The 20,370-nt window shown below is 45.1% G+C and overlaps 2 protein-coding genes and 1 non-coding gene across 3 annotated transcripts in view, besides 1 other annotated feature; 1 reads left to right on the forward strand and 2 right to left on the reverse strand.

The window, feature by feature from the left end:
* The first annotated feature begins 1 nt into the window (after position 1).
* Positions 2-436, forward strand: rpl16 (ribosomal protein L16). The gene has a single exon. The coding sequence runs from the start codon at positions 2-4 to the stop codon at positions 434-436; it is 435 nt and encodes a 144-aa protein (YP_002608206.1).
* A 2,616-nt stretch (positions 437-3,052) lies between these two features.
* Positions 3,053-3,159: an inverted repeat.
* A 4,530-nt stretch (positions 3,160-7,689) lies between these two features.
* trnI(LAU) lies at positions 7,690-7,770 on the reverse strand. The gene has a single exon. It is a non-coding gene; the product is annotated as a tRNA-Ile (tRNA).
* Positions 7,771-20,355: 12,585 nt separating this feature from the next.
* Positions 20,356-20,370, reverse strand: part of atp4 (ATPase subunit 4) — a 579-nt gene continuing 564 nt past the window's right edge. Inside the window, exon 1 of the mRNA in view lies at positions 20,356-20,370. This exon is cut by the window's right edge and continues 564 nt beyond it. Within this exon, the coding sequence (YP_002608207.1) occupies positions 20,356-20,370 (15 nt within the window).

Consider the following 20,370-nt stretch of genomic DNA (forward strand, 5'->3'; position numbering starts at 1 on the left):
CGTGCTATATCCGAAACGTACGAAATATAGTAAATATCGTAAAGGCAGATGTAGTAGGGGTTGCAAACCGGACGGTACAAAACTTGGTTTTGGAAGATATGGCACTCAAAGTTGTAAAGCTGGTCGTCTTTCATATCGAGCCATTGAAGCAGCGCGTCGGGCTACAATCGGACAATTCCATCGTGCTATGAGCGGACAATTCCGAAGAAATGGTAAGATATGGGTAAGAGTTCTCGCAGATCTCCCTATTACCGGGAAACCTACAGAAGTCAGAATGGGAAGAGGAAAAGGAAATCCTACGGGTTGGATTGCTCGTGTGTCCACGGGACAAATCCCATTTGAAATGGATGGTGTGAGTTTGTCAAATGCTCGACAAGCCGCTACATTAGCGGCGCATAAATCATGTTCGTCAACCAAGTTTGTTCAATGGTCGTAACGTCATTTTTTAGTGGGGAGGGCCGAGATTAAAAAAAATTAGGCGAAGTGTTTCTTCCTGAACGACGGAAGTGGAAAGACACTAAGGGAGAGGGATATACTCCTTTATTTTTGTAATCGCCGAAATTGTACGACGAACCTTTTTGTTCCAGGCGTACTACCCAGATATGTCTCGGTTTATTAAAGCCGGCCGGGTTTAGAAAGTGATAGTTGTCAGAATAAATAAGAAAGAAAAGAGCTAAGATTCAAGAAAGGAAGCTTTATGGGAGAAAGGAGAAAAAGTATGTATCTGGGGGTGGGGCTATGTATGTAGAAAGGGATTAGTCTCTATCCATCCGGATACTCACGTAGGCTACCAAGTAAGTCAATTCAGGTAGTGTCTAAATAACAATGAAGCAAGAGTCAGCCAACAAGCTCAAAGATGAACAGTTAGTTGGCGAGCTAGCTGCATTTCTTGTGAGTCGACCTGCGCACGGACAGGCAGCGGGTAAGATCGACGCGAGGGCCACATACGTACATCAGCCGCATGTGTATAGTGCGGTTAGCAGGTGAGGGCAGCGAGTTGAGTAAGTCTTGTCAACAACGCTTCGAACAACTAAATACTAACACACTGTTCACTTCTGTACTTCTCCACCGCCAAAACACAATGACTTCTGCAATTCATACAGGCATGCATGAAAGACGAGCGAAAAACGATGAATTTGCCTTAAAAGCTCGCGGGCCCCGACCGATGGTCGTTCCTAGGCCCAGTCAACCACTTGTGATGACTTCGCCCTTACCTACCAGTGCTGGAGCCTCTCCTGCCGATGTCACCACTGGTTCAGGTACTTTCACCAGTACTTGAGCCAGCACCTAGCTATGCCCATGTCGTAGCTTCTGCGGCTACGAGGAACCTCCGGAGCCCGGATATTGAAAAGGATCTGTTATTGTCCATGCCCTAGCCGTTGCTTCCGCTGGATCAATGGGATCCCAATCTCGATTTCCTAGGTATGCTTGCCCTGTTCAGTAACTGAAGCTACTTGTTCTCTTTCACTACACCAAACCCACGAACTTTCACCCAAACGCATACAGTTGATTCCACAGGTACCACGGGCATGCTACTAAGAATGTCTATTGGACTTTGCAAAACTTATTGCCTTACCTACTGGAGGAAGAAAAAAAGAACTTAGCTGGTTTTTTTGTCGAAAATCGGAAGAACCTGAGAATATTCAAGGACTCGTTACCCGGCTGGGTAAAAGCAACAGCACAGAGGCTCTGCAGCAACAGGAGCCACAAAGACGATTATAGAAAGATACCAGGATTATACTCAAACAATAGCAGCGGTACTCTCCGAAGTCAGCCCTAAAAAGAAAGGTGCTACACTAATTGTAGTAAGCAGAACAGGGCCTCGGCCCCAGATGCTATGGAAGACCTTTCCTTCCTTGCCAAGGGCAGCTGCTCGACCAAGCAACCAATTTCCACCCTAAAACGCAGCTACTCACCTGGGAGAAATTCCTGCTCAGATCTCAATCCTAGACTTTTTCTCTTCTACGCCGTCCGAGCTTGGTTGGTTAGCTCCTTTCGTACTTGTATTGTACTTGCTTTTCGTTGACTAAACCGCTGACTGGCCGATTTGCGAGTGATGAACCGATCTCGGGGAAAAGGTCAGACTTGATAAGTGAGTTCAGAGACAGAAGTGGTCAAGGGGCTAATTGACTCGCATGCTTACCGCTCCGCGGAAGTGAGTACTTAAGCGGACTTAGCCGCTGATTGAACTGATCTCGAAGCGGACCGGGTTGCGTCTACGGCGGGAAGGGTAGGATTGGGCTTTGTTTGGGCAAGGAGTAGTTTCTTTTCCGCCAGGGGAGGAACGAATCCACGAATCAAAGAAGTGAACCATCTTGTTCGAAGCGATCCAAGTGAGACTGGGACTACGTACTACGCGAATCAATTATTCGTTCGGTCAAGTCCAATGCTGAGATGACTGGACTCCCCCAAGAATGACATAGGGCCTCGAAAGCCACATCAAGCAACCCTGGCCAAGCACTTGGAAAGCCAAATCGAAAAAAGAAGTTCAAATGTTGCCTATATATGAAGCTATGCATAAAGTTCATACTCATCTGTTGACGGAAGAGAGCCTGGGTTTCCAACCTTTGCTGAAGGTTCTTACCAGGGTTAGCAGCCTTATCGGCTCCTCTTATGGAATTGCTAAAGAAAAAGGTGGAGTACAAATGGGAAGGGAAGAGGTCCATCGACAAGCCTTTGCGAAAATCAAGGAGACCTTAGCGAACGCCCCAGTGATGGTAAGCCATGAAAGTTCTAGCTAAAGTGCGATATCCGCCGTTCTTTTGCGCTAAAGCAAGAGAAGCCCACGGAGCGGTAGGAGTACGTCGCTTCTTTCTTTTTCATATCTGCTGTCCCGGCTGAGTTCCGCTATCAACTAATTATAGTCGCATAGCAAGCGATGTAAGAAATTACTGAGATTTAGAAATTTGGAAGTCAATTTTAGATAAAGCATTACGGAGGAGCGTTTTAGCACTGCTTCGGTTGGCGCGTTGCAGTAATGAAAAAAAGAATGAGATTGGTTCGGTCTGGTGAATTTCATTTAGGTATCGAAGTTTTAGTTATTGCCATCCCTTGCTTGGTAAGTCTACCCGAAAGGAAAAGCTATCCTTCGTTCTTTTACGTCGATTGGCTTAAGCCGATTGCTTCTTTCGAAATGGAATTGAAGTGCAGGCCCAAGACAAGCAAGAACAGTCAGTCAGCACCGATCAGGCAGGAAGCAGACAGTAAGCTAAGACTACTGGAAGAAGGTGGTAGTTCAGCCAAAAGCCTAGTTCAACCAGAACAGTAGGGCAATAAAGGGCCCTCCTTTGGCATCGAATCGAGCCTAAAGGGTGTCCGGTGGGAGGGTTTGTATATCACTTCTTGCCAGAAGAATGTACCTAAATCAGTAGTGATTTCGATCTCTTAAGGTAAGGCAATGTTCATTGTCGATGTCTACGCATATCATATAGAGCGTATAGTTAGACCTCGGCCTCTTCTTCCCGAAAGCATCTGCAGACCTTGAGACCAGCCAGCCGAACCAGAAGCCTCCTTTCCTTGCTTCGACTAATTACCTACTCCGGTCTCTCTAAGCCCTGAAACCGTAACTATACTATGGCTATGTTCTCAGATCCGTCTTTTCTGCTGTTCAAAGATCTCTCCGAATCGCTTCTCTTTCTTGGTCCCAGCTCAACAGCAATTCTTGTTACAACTGTACTTACTGCTTTACTTGTTAAAAGAGATAGAGCCGTCTCGCTATGACTCAAAGATGGTAATAAGCTAATAGATGGGCCTAATCTCAAAAAGGTAAAAGAGAGATAGAATGAGTCAATGCGCATTGCCAGTTTAGATTCAATGTGGGATAGTCCCTTAAAAAGAAAGAGGAGTGAACCCATGTCAACTGTTTTGATTACAGGTCTAGTTCAACTCATAGCCCCCACTGGTGACGATCTTGTCATTGGGGATTGGAAAGTCGCTCTGCCTGACAAAGAGTGGTTAGCTGATCTGGGAGTCAGTGTCTCGATGCCGAAGTCACTGGTCAATGAGTAGGCAAAAGAATCTGGGGAAGGAAGCTATTTAAGTAAGAGTGACCGCCCCGTGGGTCCTTCAAACATACTTTTTTCGATTCAATGTCTTTCTTCACACCCGGCTATCTCCGAGAAAAGCATACGTTTTCCTACCTCATTCACTTACAGGAAAGAAGAGCTAACCGTCCTTTCCTTCTTCTTGCTTAACGTAAGGCTTGCTGCTACCTCCCCTTCCTTCTCGGGGGGGAATCCGGATTGGACTTTGATTCCATCTCTTTCTCTCTTCTCTACGTTGGGTTTCCAAAAGGGTTCTACCACAGTCGACCGTTAGGTAGAGCATTTCATAAAGTTTTCAGTCTGACGTCCGGTGTTCCCGAAAGAAGGAAATTCCCTTCTGATACTACTACTATGGCCAATCGTACCTTTCGGCATCGCTCTCCACTGTGGGTAAGCTTTCGAAATGAGTTCTACAAGTTGGAGGGCAGTCACTCATGGCTGAACATTCTCTCTTTTTTTCCGGTATGCCGCTACGCGAGAAGAGAAGAGCGAATGAACATAAAGAAACCTTTCTTTTATATGGACCTCATCCTTTTGTTTTATACTCTATCCGCCTTGGCGTGGAAGAATCGGGGAAAGGACCTCGGCTTTTTTTTGTAGATAAGATACCGAATAAGAGTCCGAAGAGCCTTGAGACCTCACTCGAGGAGTCGGATAGAGTCTGACAGCCAGCCCGGAGCCGAGACAGCGGCAAGACAAGAAAGGGTAAGGTACGGTAAGCATGCTCGTGTCCTTGAAGTAGGGTGAGGAACGGGTTAGTTATAAGCTCCGTGGAAGGTCATTGACACTAACTGAATTGGACGGTTTATCGGTTTGCTTGCAATAAAAGTAGTCCCATCTCTGCTTTGAACTGGGAAAGAGTCATCTAAAAGGTTATTGGTTCTTCCAGTCACGGTGTGGGAGGTCGTTTGGTGGGGAAGGAACTTGTTAAGCTCTTGTTATTCCCGTCTGCCGCGCGCACCTCATTCCTTTTCATTCATGTTGTAAGTGAAAGGTGTTGTGAACATAAAGTGGTTTGATTTGCCAGCCTTGGCCTAGAGCAATGGAGAGGACTGTTCGTATAGTTTTCCGGAAAAGAAAGATGCCATTAAACGCAAAGAAAATAGCCTTCTCGTGAAAGTCCCTCAGTGGATTAATTGTTTGTGATCTTTCCGATGAAGGGAAGGCTTTCTTTTCTCTTTTCAAGGAAAGAAAGACTAAGTAAAGGCAGACAACGAGGCGAAGATAGCAGACTTGCCTCGAGAAAGGAACATAGCATAGGGACATTTCTCCGGACTAGTTAAATAGTTGAACCCGGCTCCTCCGCTTGGCGAGCTCCTCTTTGCTCCTAGTAGACTACTAGACATATTGTCTACTCTGCTTTTATGGAAGAGCTAAGTCCAAGAAGGGCTCTCCAAAGTCAATTGTCAAGCTTTCGAACTCGCCTTGAAGTTGATGAATGATTGCAAGGCTAGCAACAAGCAGGCTCGCTTATGATCTGCTGAAATAGTACATCCGCTTTTCTTATTAATCCCTAACATTCATGAAGCAGATTGTCGAAAAGGGCTTTCTGCAAGCAGGAAAACTACCTTTTTGACGATCCACAGGTTGTAGCTTGACCCCGGTCTCGGGACTTCCCAAGTAACGGAGTCTTTGAGAAAGTTGTAAACAAAAGGAATATACTCTCATATATATATCTCTCTTTTTTCCAAAGGCTTATAGTTAGTAAGACAGGTGTAAGTACCAAATCCTTAATCAGTAGTGGACTACTAGTTAACGCACTACTAAAGCAGAGTAGCCAGCATGCGCACATCATGATTTGCCAGAGGAGCGAAAACAAATAGAATTTCAGTACCACGGAGAAAAGCTAGCTGGATAAACAAGATAGGGATCGCCCGCTCGGTAATGCTAACTTGGGAGGAGACAAAAGACTTGAATATAACAAAAAAAACGAATCTTTTAAAAGCTTTGTCGATATATGAACAATCTGACTATGGAAGAGTTGGTGAACATTGTTTTGACTCATAGCTCTAAGATGACTAGCATGAATAAGCCAGCTTCAACACCACCTAGACTCAACATCATAGACAGACTTGCACTGACCTCAACATAAAAGGATGAACCTGGTCTGTCTATTTGTACGCATTGGCTTAACTCACTTCTAACCTCCCTAGACACCGAAAAGAACAGAACACATAATGAAAACAGCCTGGTAAAGGCTGTACAAGGGAACGAGAAAGGGCTTTGATAAGAAAGAGTTTGGGAATGTCCCGCTTAGTTAACAAACATCGAGTTTGGAGTCGGGGCAGCATGGATACGAGACTATTGAAGTTCAGTTTGGAATCATTGTGGTTTTCTATCTTCAGATTACCAAATCTTCAAATCACCAAGGCCTTTCAGCGATTTGACGCGCCCCCCTAAGCGTCACGCTTCACCTACCTGACCTCAGAGAGAATAGAATGAGTCGCCCTAGCTCTTACTAAGAGTTTGAATTGCTCTGTAGGATAGTAGGGCGAATGAATTGCATTAGTGCGGTTTGGCTAGCTGAATCGCTCAGCGAACAAATCGCCTCCTTGCTCTTTGTCTAAGATTGGACTAAAGGTACCAAACCAGGCATCCTTCGTTTTTTGGCGGCTAAGCCCGTAGGTTGTACGCCAGCCATACGTAGCTTGAACTGTGATGGCCGCAATGCTTAGCTATTGCCGATCCCCAAGACGCCTTTGGTTGAATGTTCACACCTGATCCACCGTCTGCACTTCCTACATTTATTCCCGGAAATGGACAGAGGAAAACAGGAATTGTAACCTCCCCGTCTGCTGTAGTCAGCCTCACGGTGTGCCTGACTGGCGAGTCTGCCGTCTTCACGGCTTTCCCTTTTGCGGGCTGCTTCTCAAGCCTTCGAGTGCCGATCTTCGCTTGGGCCGGCTCCGAGGCTCTACCCTGGCTTTTCATTGGTTCCTCCCAGGGGCCCTTTCTCGTATCGCGTGCGCATCTTAAAGCAATCGGGGGGGGGCGCCGAATACATAGACGAGGCGGCCCCGGGAATGAAAGCCCATTCCCTCGTGCTCTGGAACTCCTTAACTTCGGTTGAACAAAAAGGGTTCAATCTTGTGAAACCGTAGCGTAGGCGAAACCTGGCAGCCCGCCCAGGCCCAGAGTTTGACCTTTTCCGGCCCTGGAAGGAAAGCCCCTTTCCTTCCTTCCCCCAGCAGGCCACAACACTGGGAGAAAGACGATCAGGATCTCACGTGTGGCAGATGTTGAAGCAAACTCCGAATCCAAGAGGTACCTACCTAAATCAAAAGTAAACTCACCACTCAAAGGTCAAAGAGAAGAGAGAAAGGACCTATTTCCGGCCCCGGGGCCGGAATGCGGTAGGGTCTTCAAGCCCCATGCTCGATTCTCGAGATTCATGGGCCGTCTCGCGAAGATCTTCGATCCTTCGCCATCGCGAGAATATAGCGATCGAAGAGCTATCGCTCAGCTGCTTTGCGTATTACGAAAGCCGTCTTTCCCGAAGGGGGCATGCTGCAAGAGCGTAGGTGAGTGGTAAGCGTAGGAGGCGTGCCCGAAGGGCAGCGGCAGCAGTGTGGTTCCAGGTGCCGTCGCGTCATTGAGATCTGCAGGGTGGCGGGGACTTCGACTGCCTTATATCGGGTGAAGAGAAGGGGTGGTAGGCTTAGTAGGGCTCGAACCTACAATATAACCGTTATGAGCGGTACGTTTCAACCAATTAAACTATAAGCCCCTACGGATCTCTACATGCAATTTGCTCACTTCGGGAAGAGCGGACGGAAAGGGGAGGCCTTTGCTCTATCTGCTTCTTCCTCTTCCCAGGAATGAACAATTAGAAGAAAATGCTTTTCTAATTGTTTATAGATAGATATAGAATGTTATTAGAATTATATATATATTCTTTCTTATATAAAGAAAATAAGAAAAAGCAAGCGGCCCTTTCGCGACTCAAACTGCCGGTACGCTTTCCGGCTCGCAACGACTCAAACGGGCGTGGGCTCTCTATTTGCTTGCAATGCCGGCTGTTCGCGTTTAGTTAAAAGTAGAAGTAGAGGGCGCCCTTTGCCCCACACTTCAAAAAAAGTATAAAAGTCTAAAGTACATAAAAAGTCAGAAAGAAAAACTGAGTTACGGGAACCGAAGGTTAGGCCGACTACTTACTTTAAGCTAAACCTAAAAAAGTGTGTGTTGGTGTTCGCTTTCTTCCCCTTTCTGTCAATGTTGCCAATTTCCAGAAGACTAATGTACCCTCGTGCATACAGTTGCCCAACCACTTTCTTCCTTCGACTTTTTTAGCCACTTCCGCATCTGTCGTATTCGGGAGAGCTTGCTTCGTGTCGGAGCATTTAGCAATGCCAGCAGCCTGGTGAGGGCTGGCTGTCTGGGGACAGGGTAAGGCAGGGCCCGCTGGGCTTGCTCCTCATGAGATTGAGTGAGGGAATTGGAAAGGGGCTCATAAACCAGGCTAAGGGCTTTGGGGCACACGGAAAAGGGAAAGTGGATGGAGGGTGCTTCTCAGCGTCAGTTGGGGGCAGGATCGTTGGGAAAGCGCTTTGTAAGTGAAGTGAGTTGAAGCAAGCAGAGTTCGGAAGGCAGCGGAGAGATATTCACCTCAAGAAGAAGAACGGAAACCCTTTTTTTTAGTCAATTTGTTCATTGTTCTGTCAAAAATGACATATACGGATGATCCTCCTTTCGATAACAGAGAGGCAGGATGGGCTTCGGACACAAGATCAAAAGGAGAAGTAGAAAGAGCGTCCTTAATAAAGGAAGGGCCGAGTCTTTTCCCTGCTTGCAACCCATACAAGTAGAAAGATTAATGTTAGGTACAGACCCCAACATTCCAGTAGAAAGAAAATATCTAAGTCTTGGGCTGGAGACATGTCCTAATCTACGATGCCACAAAAAGGGGAGTAGAGGAAAGAACACCAGACATAGCAGAAAAGGCAAAAGACTGAGGTAAACGAAGTTTCTCCAAAAAAGAGAGCTTGAAAACTCTACGGTCCTTCCCCATCCCTGACTCCATAAGGCCTCTCGCATGATCCTCTACAAGACAGGAGGTAGGAGAGAAGTGAATATAAGCATTTTTTTTCAAGCCGGAAAGAAGATTCACTAAGAGCGGGAAGATGAAAAAGAGCAGAACATATTCGATGATAACGAGAGAGAGTACCAAGACTAGTTAGAGGTAATTGTTCGGAGTTTGCAGTTTAAACAATAAGGAACTTTTATAGAGAACGAAGAGAAGAAAGAAGTGAAGAATCACCAGTCATATTCTTCAATGCACCCGAAGAAAGTAAGCAGCCCCCTATGTTGGTTGCGTAAGGGGGAGCAAATACCTGTAGCAGAGGAGGAAGAGATATGACAAGACGGATTCAACCTCTGAATCTGCTGGAGTGGGTCAAACTCGAAGTTTCGGGCGTGGGAGTGCTCCTAAGATCATAGAAGTAATGCTTCAGAGGCCCTATGGAGTCAGGGGATTGGTAAGTTTCCGATTTAGTAGGCGTCTCCGGGGGAGCAGCAAGATGAGCTGTGTCTGACTGTCGACGAGAGTTTGCATTCTGCCGCTTGCGAGAGTCTGCAATCATGTGACCCGGCTTCTTGCAATAGTGGCGATCTTGGACATGTCTCGTTCGCCTGATGCACCAGCAGAGCTTCCAGATTTCAGATTCTGACCATAGGGTCGATGTCCCGAAGCATGTTCAGCTGGTCCTATAGAAGCCTAAGCCTTCGGTAATAAATAGTATAGCACACTTCTTTCTTTATTTGACCCAAAAGCTAAGGCATGTTCTTCATGTTGCAACTGATAGAAAGGTGGAGAATCATCCTGAGAATCAAGATGACTTTTGAAATCTTTAGCAGTCGAAAAAGGGGTGACGGTGTATATGAGGCTCAAAGGAAGTAAACAAGTCATCCCATTTTTTTAACTTTTCATCTTTTGTAGGAAAATCCCCTTCTCTAGTCTTGCAAATTGAGCGACCTATCCACATAAGCATAAGCACAAGAATTTATCCCGAGCAAATCATTCTTCATCGCATAAGCCCATGACAAGTCATTTCCAGATGCTTCTTTCGGAAGAGCACGGGAAAAGCCTATGGAATCCATTGTACTAAGACCCGAAAAATCATTCAAAGACTGAAAATCGGGACTCAAAACTAGTCAAGAAGGCTTAACTAAAGCAATCACTCAAGAGAAGAAAGGATTTTAGCTTGCCGAATTCGTAAAAAAGAAAGAAGAAGAAGGCGGATCGCTTACACGGAGGGAAAGAAATGGGCAACAATTAAATGAAAGAGCTAGGGTGACAGCAAGAGTCTCTCACAAACTCGAGTTCAAGACCTCCGATTCAAATCTGATCGACTAGATCCGATCACATGATCAAAGAACTATTCATGAAGAAGAAGAAGTGCTTTTCTTTCCCATTTTCTTAAGAAAAAGGAAGCGCTTGATCGGAAGTTTCCTAGCACTGGAGTTTGATCTATCAGTCGTTCATTCTTCAAGGCATAATCTTTCGTGACAAGCGGAAGACGGAGGAGCAGGCAACAAGAGCAAGTAGAGTGAAAGTATCCTCATGGGCCAAACAAAAAGAGGTTTAGCCCCAACGTCAAATTAATGCATTAATGAAAGGGGTACCAGTGGAAACATCGTCTATCTCTCTGGTCAAGTGGCTCTGCTCTTAGGGAGAGGATCTAAGGATTCTGTGAAAGGGGTTCCCTATCTATGATTGAGCTCTCGCTCTGACTCTTTCTATCAGTCGTGTTTTTGACTTTCTCTCTGAGCTGGATTCCGTCAACTTGCTTGATTCACTAACCTCGTGTTCTCATCCACTTTAAGGTCAGGTCGAAGCAAAGCGTTTTCCTCCCTCTTCCTACTATTCAAATTAAAGGCACTTAATGGGACTACTTTACTTATCCTGGGTGCCTTAAGCATAAGATGAGATTGATTGAGTAGCTTTGCTTGACCGAATGAGAGATTTGGATCCAAGCCCGAACTCATTATTTGGATGGAAAGTCCCCTTGTCCATTCGCCCATGCTGAAAAGCACTCCTTTGCGCAAGGATCGTCCTTACCCTGAGTCACCTAACCGGATAAGTGCTTTCCTGTGCAAATAGCTTGAATAGATGACACTCTCGCTTTCCAGGACAGATGCATCTAGAACCAATCTCGCGTAAAGTCCAAAGTCCATCTCTGGGGCTGAAGTCTTTTCCGCTTGCCATTCGGTTCTTAGGCCAGGCCACGTAGGCACTACCTCCCTTGGAAAAGAAGATCCTTCCACCTTAATCTTAATTAGAATGACTTAATAATATAAGAAGGGCTGGCTGCTCTCCTAAACCTTAATTCAAAAAAGAATGGAGTGGTTTCTGCCCTCCAATTTAGATTGGGGAGCAGCATTCATTCAACCCGTGGTTCTGTAAGACCTGGCTCGCTCCGTCTGACTACGCTCGCTGCTTTCTTATATTGTATGCCGAAAACTCTGATTCCGATTCCTTTCGTACACGAACCCGCGTCCTTGCCTGAGCCAAAGAGTATGAAATAGTAGACTATAGTATAGACTATGGGCCATAAGGACGAATAGACGCTGACTTCCACTTTCTTAGTTGGAATCCAATCCTTCTTATGAAGCCTTTAAAATGGCTTAGAGAAGGCTTTCGGATAGTTGGTACCGGCTCTGGGGAATCGTAGAAAGAATCTCTTTACGGGGGTACAGCCGTGACTAGTTTTGAAGTAGCTTGGAGCTTCCAGCTTCCGCTTTCGGCAGCTAGGCAGGTCAGTAGGCGAGCGGTTCATTTCATTTCAGTAAGTGGTTTAGGGCAACTCGGGTAAGTGGATCAGAGTCAATTCTAGATTTTCGGCACGTTCGAATGATTATGTTTAACACCCTAACGATTCTGTGAAAGGGGATTCATCTGACTTTTGAGCTGACTAAACTCAGTTGTCGGTTAGCGGGTGCAGGTCAAGCGAGAAAACAAGAGTTCCGGTACAACCAGACGAAGCAATAAGAGTTCCGGATCATCCGGGCACAGAAAATCAACTAACTGTAGATGCTATTTTATATGCATTCTGGGATGAAGGAAAAACCGATCTTCCCCACCTCGACTCTCGCTCAACCCGTGGAAAAGCTTCCCGAAAAAGCAAGATAAACCGGAAAAGCGGAACTCGGGGAGCCTTCAGAACCTCAACCGGTTTTTAAAAAATGAAAATGAAAAGCACCTATCCGGGATGAAGACGAAGAAGGGGCCGGGTCAGAAGAAGGAGGTCAATTTCTTTTCACAGAGCAAACCTTGATGAATCCTCCGAAAATCTATCTTCATTCACATCTTTTATCTGTTTGACTCAGAAGGAGGAGAAGACGAAGATACATAAATAACCGTCTTCAGCGCACCAATGGGAGATGGGGAAGGACAAGTGCTGTTGAGATACCGGTTCAACCAAGTGCCCAAGCAGCAACATGTTGATGGCTTGGAGTTCCATATCTCTGAATAGAAGGAGGTGGGCGAAAAAGCCTATTCTGGATCTTGATCCGAAAGTGACGATGCCAAAGGCTTTCGAGGCTTAGACCCAAACTCTGAGGATGACCTGTTAGAAGGAATTCTTGAATCAGAAGCATCGAATGCAAGCTCTTCGGGATTAACCTAACCTGATTGCCCAGGAGTTAACGAGAATACGGTCTTAGGTGCGAAAGGCGGTGTTCGAGAATAGAATCCGATTTGTGTTGATTGCGCATAGCCCTTACTATTCAAGTTATCCCACTAGTCAAAGCATCTAGATCGATTCCTAACAGTTTGCACATGGATAAGCCCAGGAACTGATTCACTACGGTCTTACAGAATGCCCTTTTTGCAATAATAGGCTGTTCCGGTCCCTTTACTAGTTAGCGCTCCATGGGTCCTTGTCCTTTGTTACCTAATTCCCTTAAACACGGTATTATGCGCATCTTTCGATGAGAAGGAAGATCTTATTAGCTAGAGACAGCAGACATGATCAATAGTTACGATATCCCACGAGCAGCACAGAGAAGGAACTGCACATTCACATGTTAGCATGGTTAGCACTTTGCCTGTTTTACTCTGAGCAGAGAAGGAGCTGTTCTCAGGACAAATGCCAAATGCCCAGAATCCACTCTTATTGAATCCCCTGCTGGCTGTTAGGTGCCTAGAATATTGGAAAAAGTGCCTCTTCCGCCTTCTCCTTTTTCAAGCAAGGAAGGGCTATTGTATTAGTCTTCCGGGAAGAAAGGAAAGTAGATCCGGCGCTAAGAAGAGAAAGTGCCCTATCTGCCAAGAGGCTGCTGTCCTGGTCCTGTTAGTACAAATAGGTTGTTTGCGCCTTTTTGTCCTAACTGCGCATTCTATTCCTCTTATTTACTAGGCATGCCTGCTTCTCGTCCATTAACTATGTCAGTTGGTTGCTTGTCCTCTTCTCTTCAATCAGTCCAAGAGAAAATAGAAGAAGGAAAGCCTTCAGCAAAACACCTTAGAGTTTTTGGCTGCATATGCTATGTTCACATCCCAGGTGAGAAAAGAGGCAAGCTATTTGAGAAAACTTAAAAAGGAAGATTCTTGGGTTATTTTACTCAATCAAAAGGCTATCGAGTGTACAACCTAAGAAAAAAAAAACTAATGATCAGTCAAGACGTGGAGTTCGACGAGAACGCTGCGTGGAATTGGGATGAAAAAAAGGTTGAGAAAATCAGTCTCAATTTATTTACAAGAACTGCAGCCATCAATTCAAAGACAAGAACAAACAGAGGATACAGGAGATAGTGAAACTAATCAGCCATCGTCAACACCTTCATCATCACCAAGATCTTCCCCACCTTCAAGTCAGCCATCAACACCTCCATCGTCAATAAGATCTTCTCAACCATCAGCTTCAACGTTAGAGGAATCTTCTTCAGAAAGACCACCAAGAAGAGTGGGGTCACTAAGATCAATTTACGAGTCCTGCAACTTCACAGTCTTGGAACCAGAAAGCTTTGAAGAAGCAGCAAAGCAAGAAGTTTGGGTAAAAGCAATGGAAAAAGAGATAAGAATGATCGAGAAGAACAAGACTTGGGAGCTAGTGGATCATCCGAAGGACAAAGAGATCATTGGAGTTAAGTGGATCTACAAGACAAAACTGAACTCTGATGGTTCAATTCAGAAGCACAAAGCTAGATTAGTAGCTAAGGGCTACTCACAACTACCAGGGATTGACTACAATGAAACATTTGCTCCAGTTGCTCGACTAGATACAATTCGAGCTTTAATCGCCCTGGCAGCTCAGAAGAAATGGAAAATTTATCAGCTCGATGTCAAGTCAGCATTCTTGAATGGATTTTTAGAAGAAGAAATTTATGTGGAGCAAGCAAAAGGCTTCGAGGTAAAAGATAAAAAAGAGAAAGTCTTCAAATTAAAGAAAGCCTTGTATGGGCTCAAACAAGCACCGCGAGCATGGTACAGTCGAATTAACAGGTACTTTACAGATCAAGGATTCAGGAGGAGCGAAAGTGAGCCTACACTATACATCAAGACCCAAGGTGAGACCGAGACTCGAATTCTTTCACTTTACGTGGATGATCTCATCTACACAGGAAATAGTGAAAAGATGGTTCAAGAATTAAAAGAAGATATGATGAAGATATTCGAGATGACTGAGTTGGGCTTGATGCACTATTTTCTTGGCATCGAAATAAGTCAAGAAAAAGAAGGTATATTCATATCACAGAAGAAATACAAAGAAAACCTCCTAACGAAATTCAAGATGTACAACTCTAAGTTAGTTTCTACTCCACTCGTCAACAACGAGAAACTACAAAAGGAAGACGGATCCGCAAAGGCAGATGCTTCAATCTATAGAAGTCTGATTGGGAGCTTACTCTATCTCAAAGCTAGTCGGATGTTTATTCGAAGCAGTGATTGGGCTGGATCAATGGATGACATGAAGAGTACTTCAGGATATGCATTCACACTGGGTTCTGGAGTGTTCTCATGGACATCAAAGAAAGAAGACTCTGTGGCACAATCATCTGCAGAAGCTGAGTACATAGCAGCAGCGGGATCCGCATCTCAAGCTATATGGCTCAGAAGAATACTTGAGGACATGGGCGAGCAACAAAAGGAAGCTACAGAAATTCTATGTGACAACAAGTCAGCAATCGCAATGACAAAAAATCCTGTGTATCACAGCTGGACAAAACACATTACGATGAAATATAACTTCCTACGAGAAGTCACTGCTAAAGGATAAATCGAGCTAAAATATTGCAAGACAGAGAAAGAGCTCGCAGATATCTTCACCAAAGCATTACCAAGAACAAAGTTCGAGATATTAAGAAATATGCTTGGCTTGGAGTAATCAAAAAATGCATTAAGGAGGAGTGTTAGATTAATGCATTTCTTATTATTATAAAATAATCATAGTCGGCTGCTGGTTTTGTCTTGTATGGCGGCAAAACCGCCTATAAATATGTGTTCCTATACATTTGTGTTTGGTTAGATACTGTCCCATGCATGTAATAGATGAGAGTGAAAAACTCTCTCTCTCTCTTGTGTTTTTATGGGCTATAGTGGGCAGCACTAGGGTTACAAATGTTTGCATTTACCATCAGGAAGAATGTACATATCCAGGCATGTGGTCTTTAATGAAAATGCTTTTCCCTTTGAGACTTTCTCTGACACCACTGCTGCTGCGCCAGTGGGGCCCCTCCCTCTACCTATTGGCCCCCCTTCCGGTTCTATCCCAACCGGCTCTTAATCCACCTCCTTCATCTCCACCGCAGCTGTTCACTCTTGAATTCATTCCTTCACGGTCTAATACTGAATTGCATTAAGGTGTAATGATAACGCATATTGGATACTGAGCATGGAAATGGGTGTTAAGGATAAAACAAAAACCAGATGGTTCTCTTGAGAGGTATCGGGCACGGTTGTGTGCTCAAGGCTTCAGTCAGGAAGAAGGCCTGGACTATGAAGAGACCTTCCGTCCAGTTGTAAAACCCACTACCTGGAATGGAGCCTGGTAGTTGCTCTTGCTGTCTCTCGTGGCTGGCCTCTGCATCAACTAGATGTACAAAACGCCTTCAACCATGGTGACCTTGAGGAGGAGGTCTACATGAAGCAGCCCAAAGGCTTTGTTGATCAAAATTCTCCCTTTGTCTGCTTCGTAAAGCAATCTATGGTCTCAAGCAGGCTCCACGTGCCTGGTATATGCATCTCAGCTATTTTCTTTACAGCCTTGGTTTTGTGGGCTCCAAGGTCCTCTCTCTTTATTCAGCACTCTGACTCTCAAACCCTCTATGTTCTTATATATGTTGATGACATCGTCCTCATTGGTTCTCATGCTGGAGCGATTCGTGGCCTCATTGCTTCTCTTGCTACTGAGTTTGCTATTAAGGTTGCTTTCCTTCCTTTGCACTATTTTCTTGGTGTATAAGCATGGCGAGATGATGAGGGTCTTTTCTTATGTCAGAGTAAATACATCCATGACTTGATAAAAAAATGGTTTATGGAAGTGCAAATCCCTAAAAGTCTCCTATGGCTACAGGTTTACAGCTCTCTCGTCATCAAGGGGAACCTTTTGAAAATCCCACACTGTACAGGAGCATTGTTGGTTCTCTTCAGTACCTCTCCTTCACTAGACCTGACATAGCCTTTGCTGTCAACAAAGTATGTCAGTTTATGCAAGCACCTTCTGTTGATCACTGGGCTGCTGTCAAGCGTATTATTCGATATCTCAAGCATACTCTCACTTTTGGCCTTAACAGAAGCAAAAATGAACTTCATCAACTTAGTGCATATTCAGATGCTGATTGGGCTGGATGTCCAGATGACAGACGCAGCACTAGTGGGTACAGTGTCTATATGGGTTCTAATCTTGTCGCCTGGAGCGAAAAGCCACCCTTCCCTTCTTTCTTCGATCAGGTTCAACTGTTCATACCGACTCCACTCGGATTCTTCCAATTCAGCTTCCATGAGTACGCGTAGGGAAGGGATCTCCACTTCGCCCCTCTAGGTCGAGGAGCAGATGAGGTCATCAGTTCGTGGGATTGGATCCTATGGATGTCGAACTCTGCTGGTATCCTCTTTTGATTGAGTCCCCAGTACCTTTCAAATAGAGCCCTTAAGAGCTCTTGTTTTTCTCCCTTCGGGATTTTTTGTCCATATCATTATTGATAAACCAGGCCTCAGTTTCCGACCAGGCCGGGGGAGACTGCTTTCACCCTTGAACAGTCTGCAAACCTTTTTCTCATCCCCCTTACCACAAGGGGGTTTAGGACTTATGTAAACTTCTTCCTGTGGGTCCCCGTTCAGGAAGGCATTTTTAACATCTAATTGGAACAGAGGCCAATCTCGATTCGCAGCAATAGAGAGCAGGAGACGAACAGACTTCATCTTGGCTGCCGGGGCAAAGGTTTCCTCCTAATCTATCACATATGTTTGAGTAAAGCCTTTAGCTACTAGCCTGACCTTTTCCTCCTTTCTCCCATAATTTCATTACCTGAATCTTAGCTCTTCGCCTTTCCAGTCTTCTCTTCCGCCTTCACTTGAAGTGATGGCTCCTTTAGCTTCTTCTGAAGAAAGAGAGAAGGTCAGGCAAATCAGCCATTAAAGAGCCATCGGTCAATCGGGCAGTTCAAGTAGTCTCTGAGAAGAAGAACGGGCCATCATCATTGTTTTGGCATTCCTGTGGAACGGAATTGGATTAGAGAGGCTGCAGCTGGTTCCGGTGATGGAGCCAATCAAGTTCAGATTGAATTTCTCACAAGGAAGTTGGGTTTTTGCCATCTTTCAACTCATTCGACATCCTTTTCATTCGATGTGTTCCCATCCATTAAAGAAGAAGAAGAGACCTTTCTTAGGAGATTCTTCCTACCCTACCTTTTTGTTGTCTTTCAGACACCAGTTCAATAATAAGAAAAAAGAATAGGAAAGGCAAGTCGGAACCTGTCAAGCTCAGTCAGATTCAATTGACCGAGACTGGCGAGAGAGGACTTCTGACTCCTAAAAAAAAAGGGAGGATTCCCGGGTTTCAGTGAGTGACGGGTCGGGCTTACCATGTTTAATAGGAGACCAGCCTAGCCAAGCCAGTAGTCAGAGAGCTTACCACGGGAGAACCAACTACACTAAGAAAGACCCAGGGTGGGGCTCGTTGAAGAAACTCGATGGTCGCATTCTTCTCTTTTCTTTTAGTGGTCTCTTCAAAATAGAGTATTGGATTGGAGTCCAGTAGGGAAATCTCTCAGAGGTCTCACTCTTGCCAGCCGTCTGTCCAGGATGTCTCATTCTCGGAGTGGTATCGTTCTAGGTTTCACTCTCCCCTTTCGTCATAAGGCGTGGTTCTGTCCCCTTCTTCTTTTTGAAGAGAAATATAGGCCTTAGTCTTTAGTCAATTCAACGTCCGCTGTGCTGTGGTAATCAAAAATCCCGAATTTCAATACGTCTTTGTCTTCGTCAGCCCCAAATCCTTTAGTTGAGTACCGACCTACCAACATTGAAAGGATAGTTTTCAAAATCTCAATGTCCTTTAGCCATGTTTTTCAAATACCGAAAATAGCTAGCCGAGAAAAGGTCTGCTTCCAAAGTCAGTCCAAAAAAAAGTCATGGTCATGTTAAATTAGGGATTACCTTGAATGTGGAGAATGCGCCTTAGCTGGAGACCGACCATATACCATATCATGGGTTGTAGGCTACTCTGAAAGGAATGGTGACCCAGCGCGATAGGTTTCTTTTACTAATACAGGACTGGCTTCCTGGTCAAGTCAGCCTCCTTTAGTTTGTCTTACGGACGGAGTGGGCTTTTCCCCAATGGGGTCTAGCTTGAAGGCAAGTAGGCTATTGAGACGCACATAACTACCTTAGCTTACACGGAATGGCTATGGCTCTGGAATGTCTTTTTCTCAAATAGGGTAAAGGCATAGCCCCCCGCGCTAACATAGAAAACTGGTCACAGAAAAGGGCAAAAGAGACGAAGGCCAAAGCATTGACTGAAGAGGGGGGTAAAGAGAGATTCGCCTTTGACTCCTTCTCCGCCTACTGACTGCTACTCGGCCAGATGCTTCCTATGTCATTTAAAAGGGGGATCCAGGTCGTCAACGTACTTTCGAACAGGCGCGGGATCAGGCTAAGATGGAATGGATTTTCCTCTCCTTTTCTACTACTCTGCCCTTCTCTTTTGAATCTTCTCACCCCGCCTAGCTACTTTTTGATAACTACCGCAGCTGCAACGGACAGGATGGGTATGGGTTGGAAAGAAGGAAAGAGCGCAGTCTCCGCTCACTGACTTCAGGACAGCAGCTCCGTAACTGACTTTGACTTAAAAGCACATCTGGCCACTTTCAGTTTCCGATCGCGGAGTCGAAGCTGACAGGCGACGATTGGGAATGTTTTTTCATCTAAAGTTGGTCCCAAAAAAGAAGGAGCCAGCCAGATTGAAAGCGAAGGGAGTTGAAGATAAAGCCCTAGTGAATGAAACTGCAGCGAAAGTCAAGAAAGACGACTCTTTTGGAAGTAGTAGGGTTGAGAAGTCATTTCGCCGGATGCAAAGACTGAAACCAAGCAGCTCGCTATATTTTTCCTAGCATGTAGCTGCCCGTAGCTTATCCCGGCTGCTCTTACTCACTCGATCGCCTTTACCGAAATCACTTTAAAAGAACTCCTTCGGGGAATTAAAAACGATGGAGGATTGGGGAAAAAGATAAGGATCTTGTGTAAGTGAAGAACAACCAAAAAACCGCATCGGAAGAGCGGATCCAATACCCGACTTCTTTCTTTTTAAAACTGAAATAAGGATTACCATGACTCAAAGCAAAAACACTCAGAGTAGAGGGAAGGGAAAGGGGGTTAAGCAGGAATCAATCTGAAAACCTAAATCTTAGTTACGTTAAGTCACGCCGAGAGAAGAAAGAATATAGGACAACTAATTCTTTTGCAGAGAGTGGCGGAGTGCTTCACTTGTAGATCTATTGTAATCGCGAAGGAAATGCATGAAGACGGAGGATTTCATTACCAATATAGGGATTTTGACTATAGACGCTTCGAGATAGACCGCGAAGGAGAAGTTTCTTATAAAAAGAGTTTCCCCTTAACTAATAGATGCTAGTTGGGGGGCCATCTGCTAAACCTAGCCCCAGTCTAATAAAGAGTTGGGGGTTTGGCTCCAGGCTCCAACTCGATCTTGTGGTAGACTGCCCTCCTAGGGGGCACTTGGCAACTCACTCGTGGGGAATGATATCCCAAAATTCCTCAAGTACTCGCTGCACTTCCTGAGAAAGAAGTCGTCTTGGTATTGGATCCGCTCTTCTGTTAGCATGAACATGAATTCTCTTCTATTTGTCTTCTTTATTCTTAAGAAGAACCCCC

Source organism: Carica papaya, mitochondrion (genome assembly GCF_054855325.1).
Source record: "Carica papaya mitochondrion, complete genome".
Lineage (NCBI taxonomy): Eukaryota > Viridiplantae > Streptophyta > Magnoliopsida > Brassicales > Caricaceae > Carica > Carica papaya.